We start from the raw sequence: 7,307 nt of genomic DNA, 5'->3' as shown, positions 1-7,307 counted from the left end.
TAGGCGTGGTCTGGTAACATTACAGAAGCTCCGCCTCTTCCTCCCTCCCCAACTAGTGGCAGCAATACCAAGCTTACTGTCTAAGGACTCAGTTGGCGGTCTTACGTTTAGACTTTTTTCTTTTATTTGAATTTAATTACAAAAGCCACACAAATTGTAAAAGTTGAGGAATAGCAGATGCAAGAAGAAAAACATGATGTCCTCTGCTCCCCCATCACTTACCACCCCTGTTCCTTTAAGATAAAACAGCCTAGTTGTAGGCTTGTGCGTACAGGGTCATGCGTATGGGGTTTTTCTGCGGGGAGGGGATCCAGGCATACCTTGAAGTCAGTGAAAAGGGTAGCATTTGTCTTTTTGACAGTTGCATAATACTTCACAGTTTGACTAAACCTTATTTAGAAATTTAGATTATTTTCCGTTTTTAGCCACTATAAATAATGCGATAAACATTAACATCCTTTTGAAAAGCAGTACTGTTATTTCTGTGGAAGAGAGTCCCCAGAATGGAATCTGAGGTAAAAAAAAAAAAAAAAGTAGTTTTTTGTCATTTTAATAGAATCTGCTTTTCAAAAAAGTTGAAACAATTTTTACGCCCACTAGCAAATCTCTGGAAGTATTTCTTTTCCCACACCTTCATTAGGACTGGATGTTAACTATCTATTTAACTTGAAAGAATTTGATGTGTTAAAATAGTATCTGTATTAGGATACACTAGGTTATGTTGTGGCAACTCCAAAACCTTAAAACAACAACAAAAAAACAATGCACATTTCTTGTTCACGCTGCATAATCATCTCTAGAAATTTGGCAGTGGAGCTCTGCTCACGATAGCGGCTTAGAAACCCAGGCTAATGAGTCATCATACCAGAAGGAAAGAAAGCTAGAGGGTCTCACAGTGGCAATTAAAGTGACTCAGGACACTGTCAGTTACAACCATGAGTCATAAGGCCCTACCCAACCACAAGGGGGCCAGGAAAAACCGGGCTCCATCTCTGGAAGGAGGGATAACCAGGTATATTTGATGAATCAGCACTATTGACTACCATAGTATCCATTATTGCTTTAATTTGTTCAACAATCTTTACACTAACTGCACCTGACTTCATTTAAAAAGTATAAACCATAACCTGCTGTGTAATACTGGAAACAGAGACCAAGCAGCCTCGATTATCAGAGTCCTGGAAATTCTCTCCTGCTGACCACACTTTCACTGTACTCATTTCACTTGCCCACCATTTTCCTGGGGGAATTCTAAGTGCCTATTTCCAATTGTGGAGACATGGGAATTAAAGTACAGAGAAGCGAGGGGCTTCTCTAGATATTGGGTTGGCTAAAAAGTCCATTTAGTTTTTTCATAAAATAAAAGACACATTTTTCATTTTCACAAATAACTTTATTTATTTGGATATTTTAAGTATGTCGGCTATCTCCCACTATTGACTTCTAGAGGCCAGGGGTGCTACTAAATTCAGTTCTAAAAGGCAGTTGTGACCCTGGTTGGCGTGGCTCAGTGGACTGAGCACTGGCCTGCAAACCAAATAATCGCCGGTTGGATTCCCAGTCTGGAGCCACGTGCCTGGGTTGCAGGCCAGGTCCCCCATAAGGGGCGTGCGCAAGAGGCAACCACACACTGATGTTTCTTTCCCTCTCTTCCTCTCTTCCTTCTGTCTAAAACTAAATAAATAAAATCTTTTAAAAAATGAAAAATAAAATGCGGTTTTGGTCATGTCACTCCCTTGCTTTAAAACTGTCTTTATCTTTATAAAGCAAAGTTCAAACTTCACAATTTTCAGGATCTTCATAATTTGGCCCTAACTTACCTCTCTGTCTGTGTTTCCCATTCCTCTGTTCATACTCCTGATTATGTGCTATTTCCCCAGCATATTTATATATTTTACTTTGCATCTCTGTGCCTTAGTTCATGGTGATCTCTTTCCTGGAATGCCCTTTCCCTTTCTGTCTGGTGAAATTTTAACTCCCTAAGTTTTTATAGACTGGCAGTCAAACTTTAGCCTGTATCAGAATCACTTGGAGGGCTTGTTAAAACACAATGCTGTCCCTCACCACCCCTGGAGTAGGTCTGGGTGGGTCTGAGAATTTGCATGGCTAACATTTTTCCAGGTGATGTGCATCCTACTGGTACTGGGACCAGAGTTTACGAGTCACTGTCCTAGACCATCAGTCACCCTCTTCAGAATTAACTTCTCTGTGTTTCCATGACCTTAGTTCATTTCCACTTGTGAGTTATCTGTGTATGTCCCTCTCTCCTCTGCCAAGTCATTATTAATTCAATGCTGAGGTCTTGTGTTAATCATCTTTGTTCCCCCAGACACCTGACTTATTGCCCTGTACATGTGGTGCTCTGTAACATGTGATGAGGAGAAAGCTTTGCTCTGCTCTGATTGTGTTTCTATTAGTTGGATTTTCAGCTTTCTGACGTGTGTGGAGGTGTTTTAGGTATGGAGATGAGGAATGGGGCCTGTTGGAGATAAACAGGAGCAATTTGGGGCATCATATTCCAGTCTGATTTCTTCATTGCCCTGAGAAGGCTGAAGAGGTCAGACTGTTAGAAATCAGCAGTGGGACTCAGGAAGTGTCTTCTAAGACCTTGCTACTCAACGTTCAAATCAGGGAGATTGTTAGAGATTTTAAATCTCTCGCTAGCCCCACTAAGTATGTACTGAATCAGAATCTGAATTTTAATAAGACCTCCAGGCAATTTGTTTGCTCACTAAAATATCAGAAGCACTGTAGGAAAGGTACATTTGAGCTGTGTAATCCTTTCTAGAGCGGGACCTCGATAATTAGAGGGCCAAGCTGTGGCTTTGTTTTTGTCAAGGTCTGAAGACTAACTCTGTCAAAGGTGCAGGCCCTATTGTAAATAACTCACATTATTAAACTTTAAAAATGATTGAGGTAGACAGTTTATTGCCAGTTGAATAATATAAAATAATAAGTAACGGATAAATCATTTGGAATACTCATGTTGGTGTGCTCAGCACATTCATTCATAATACACTGTGATACACTGAAAAATCACAACCCACGCTACTTAGTACTTGACCATGAGATATCATAGCACAGGGGCCAAACCCTGGAATGACAAATGATCCTTTCCCTGCAGACAGACTTAAGGGGAATTAGATCATAATCTAAAGATTGCTGAGTGATCTCAAAATCAAAACAAAAGATAGGGATTAAAAACTCAAAGGGTTTCAGGCATCAGAAAAATAATGTAAAGGAGCAAAATGGGCTGGGTGACCTGGGAAATACCTCCTACAGGGAGCAGTTGCTACTTAGCTCCAGCTAACTTTTGTCCTGCTTGATAGTTACAGTGTTGTCAGATCCATCATTTTCCAAGTAAACTTAAAAATCCATATTTTTATATGAAAATTCCTGAGCTTTGAATGTTGACAACTAATTGAAAAAATGTGTAAATTCTGTAATACTCTTTCAATCAGCAACTCAACTTCTAGGAATTAAACTACATAGCTTTGAAATTGCATACTTTGAAAGTGCGTACCTTTCAAATGATATAAATGCTAACTTATCTTCTGCAACATTGTTTGAAACAGCAAAATATTTAGAAACAATGTCAATTTTTATCAGCAGGGGGTCGGTTAAACAAATTATGGCACACCCCAACAATGGAATACTCTTAAGCTGTGTTTAAAAAAAAAGTTAAGGAAGCTCTTTGTGCATTTATACGGAGTGATATTCAAGACATATTATGAGGTGAGAAAAGCAGGTGCGGAACGTTCATTTACACCCTGTTGTTTGTGTAAATGATGGCAGAAATGTATATTTTTCTCACTTAAAATATCACTGGAAGGAGACAAGAAATTAACACTGGTTATTGCTGGAGAGGGTGGATGGAAGCATGGGGGACACGGTTGGAGTAAGGACTTTCACAGTACACCATTTTATACTTTTTGAATTCTGAAACATGAAAATAGATCGTTTATTCACACATATTACATTAAAAAGAAAACGTCTGTAAAGACACACATATATGCAACAAACTACCTTAACAGCAGTCACCTCTGGAAGGAAGGATTGGGGAACTAGGCAGGGTCTAGGAATTTTTTGCATTTTTATCATCATTATTATCATCATCATGTACTATATATATATTTATATTTATAGTTTCCCGTGACTGCCATAAGAAATTACTATAAACTAGATGGCTATAAAAAACAGAAATGTATTCTCCCACAGTTCTGAAGGCTAGAAGTCCAAAATCAAGGTGTTGGCAGGGCTGCACTCCCTCCAAAGGCTCTGGGGAGAGTCCTTTCTTGCCTTCCAGCTTTGGTGGTTTCCAGGCAAGGGTTCTTTAGCTGTGGTTGGATGACTCCAGTCTCTGCCTCCATTGTCACAGGGTCTTTTCCTCTGCCTTCCTGTGTCTTCTCCTCTTCTGTCTTTTATGACAGAATACACTTGTCATGTAGGGCTCACCTGGATAATCCAGGATGAATTTATCTTGAGATTCTTAACTTTACTATATCTGCAAAGACCCTTTTCTTCCTTTTGGTTTTTTTTTGGTATGTAAGCAAAGTTTATTTGTGATACGCTGTCACGCAAGAGAACAGGCCTAGTCAAGGTGGGTGAGAAGGGCATAGGCACTCAAAGACCCTTTTTCCAAATAAAGTCACAGCCATAGGTTTCAGGGGTGAGGACACGGACCTATCTTTTTGAGGGTTTCTTTTCAACCCACCAATGTTACTCTATAGAAGAGAAAATTTGGGCTGATAGAGATTAAGGAACTTACCCCAGGCAAATTAGTTCACCTCTACCTTAGAGCTTTGCCCACTTGAGAAGGGCCACAGATTGTATGAAACCTTACACACAAAAAGATCCTGTTAGACTCTTACTCTAGTACAGTGGGTTCCTGCTGGCCTTACATTCATTCATATGACTAAAGGGACCTCCCAGGACCCCCTCTAGGAGGGCTTCTAGTTTTAGGTAACCTTACCAAGCCTCATGAAAATTGTATTACTTTACATCATAAATTTATGGCTAACTGTCCTATCTTAAAAACATGGATACTGGAGAATTAAAACCTGTGGCCTTTTTTTTTTTTTTTAAATCACTATATTCCCTATGCTGTACTTTATATCCTGTGACTACTTTGTAACTACCAATTGATACTTCTTAATCCCTTCACCTTTTTTCACCCAGGCCCCTGACACCCCTCCATTCTGGCAATCATCAGTTTTTTTTGTATGAGTATGTTTCTGTTTTGTTTGTTCATGTATTTTGTTCTTCAGATAACACGTATAAGTGAAATCATATGGTATTTTTCTTTCTTTGTCTGACTTATTTCACTTAGCATAATACCCTCTAGGTCCACTCATGTTGTTGCAAATGGTAAAATTTCATTCTTTTTTATGGCTGAGTGATATTTCATATTATATATGTACCACCACTTTTTAAAATCTACTTGTCTATTTATGGATAACAGGTTGCTTCCATATCTTGGCTACTGCAAATAATTCTGCAATGAACATAGGGGTGCATATCTCTTTTTGAATTAGTGTGGGTTTCTTCAAATAAGTACCCAGAAGTGGAATTGCTGGGTCATAAGATAGTTTCATTTTTAATTTTTTTGAGGACCCTCCATACTGTTTTTCTTGGTAGCCGCACCAATTTACAATCTAACCAGTAAGGTGCAAGGGTTCCCTTTTCTCCACATCATCACCAAAACTTGTTTGTTGATTTATTGATGATAGCCATTCTGACAGCTATGAGGGGATATCTTATTGTGCTTTTCATTTGCATTTCCCTGATGATTAGTGACGTTGAGCATCTTTTCATATGTCCATTGGGCATCTGTTTGTCCTCTTTGAAGAAATGTCTATCAGATACTCTGCCCATGTTTTAACTGGATTTTTTTTGTGTGTGTGTGTGTGAGTTTTTTAATAAATTTTGGATAATAATATCTTATTGTATTTGTCATTGACATCATAGCTGTATTTTAATCAATGAATTCAACCTGTCTTTGCCCCACTTTTGTAACCATTTTCCTGAATAGGAACAATGTAGACCAGTCGGAGTTTCATTCTTTTTATTATTCTCAAGTCACCCGCATGTGTCTATTGTAGAATGCAAGAGTGAGAAAGGTGAGAATTAGGGAGGTGAAATAATATAAAATCTGGATCTCCATCTTCAGTATAAAAAGTTTCAAATCTTCTGTGATGGGGAGTCTACCAGGCTTTTTCATAATTCAGCTCAAAGATGGTTCTGTGGTTGGGAAACTGGCCTCATAGGGATTCTTCACCAATTTAACACAGCGAAAAATCATCACTATTAGGAAAAGAAACAGAAGAACAACAAAGGCAATGGCAAAGCCTTTGTCTACATCGACAGGGCTGGACAGGCTTGAATCATCCATGGGAATACACCTCTTGACCCTGTCCTGCTGTAGCTATCTCCTCAAGTATATCTTCAGTTTTGTCATATTCCTAGACGACAGGATAAAACAAAGTTATTGGTTTGTATATGCGTGTATATATTTTCTTAATAACACTATATGGAAACCAAAGAGGTTTTGCAGAAATAATAAAATCAGCAAGATTTATTGAAGAAGTGCTTATGAAACTGATAAAGTTAGTATAAGTGACTTTCAATATATACATACACATAAAAGCATAAAATATTTGGAGACTTTTTCCAAGGCAAAACATGAATAAATATGTATAATTCAGAAATCAGGAATCCCTTGCCCTATAATATCCGGGAAAATCTGTCTTGAACATCCCAATTCTGTGTTAAGTCCAAATCCTTCTCTAAGATTTTTTTCAAATTCTAAGACTAGTTATCATAACTAGTTTGTTGTAGAGTCTTAACTTACTGTGTATGAGCACAAAATTGTTTTGTTTTCTTTCCTAGGTGTTTAACTGCTCTCATTCCCAAGTCAATGAAAAATCAGGTACACCCCAGAAGTGATCAATTTCAGTTATTAAAACGTAGTCCACCAAAATGATACTGATAAAAACAGTCATCCTTGGCTGGTATGGCTCAGTGGATTGAGTGCCTGCAAACCCAAAAGATCACTGGTTCAATTCTTGTTCAGGGCACATACCTGGGTTGCAGGCCAGTCCCCGGTTGGGGGCATGTGAAAGGCAACCAATCAATGTTTCTCTCTCTTTCTCCCTCCCTTCCCCTCTCTCTAAAAATAAATAAATAAAATCTTAAAAAAAAAAAGAAAAGAATGAAGTCAGAGGACTCCCATTTCCCAATTTCAAAACTCACTACAAAGCTACTAAGTTACTAAGAGAGTGGTATTGGCATAAGAATAGACATACAGA

At 38.4% G+C, this 7,307-nt stretch overlaps 1 protein-coding gene across 1 annotated transcript; it reads right to left on the bottom strand.

Moving 5' to 3' along the window:
- Positions 1-6,223: 6,223 nt before the first annotated feature.
- On the bottom strand, positions 6,224-6,391 carry CTXND2 (cortexin domain containing 2). The gene has a single exon (XM_045203504.1). It carries the CDS (start codon positions 6,389-6,391, stop codon positions 6,224-6,226), a length of 168 nt encoding a protein of 55 aa, XP_045059439.1.
- Positions 6,392-7,307: the final 916 nt, after the last annotated feature.

This window comes from Desmodus rotundus, chromosome 12 (genome assembly GCF_022682495.2).
Source record: "Desmodus rotundus isolate HL8 chromosome 12, HLdesRot8A.1, whole genome shotgun sequence".
In the NCBI taxonomy this organism is placed as follows: domain Eukaryota; kingdom Metazoa; phylum Chordata; class Mammalia; order Chiroptera; family Phyllostomidae; genus Desmodus; species Desmodus rotundus.
This window is presented reverse-complemented; position numbering and strand designations above follow the sequence as displayed.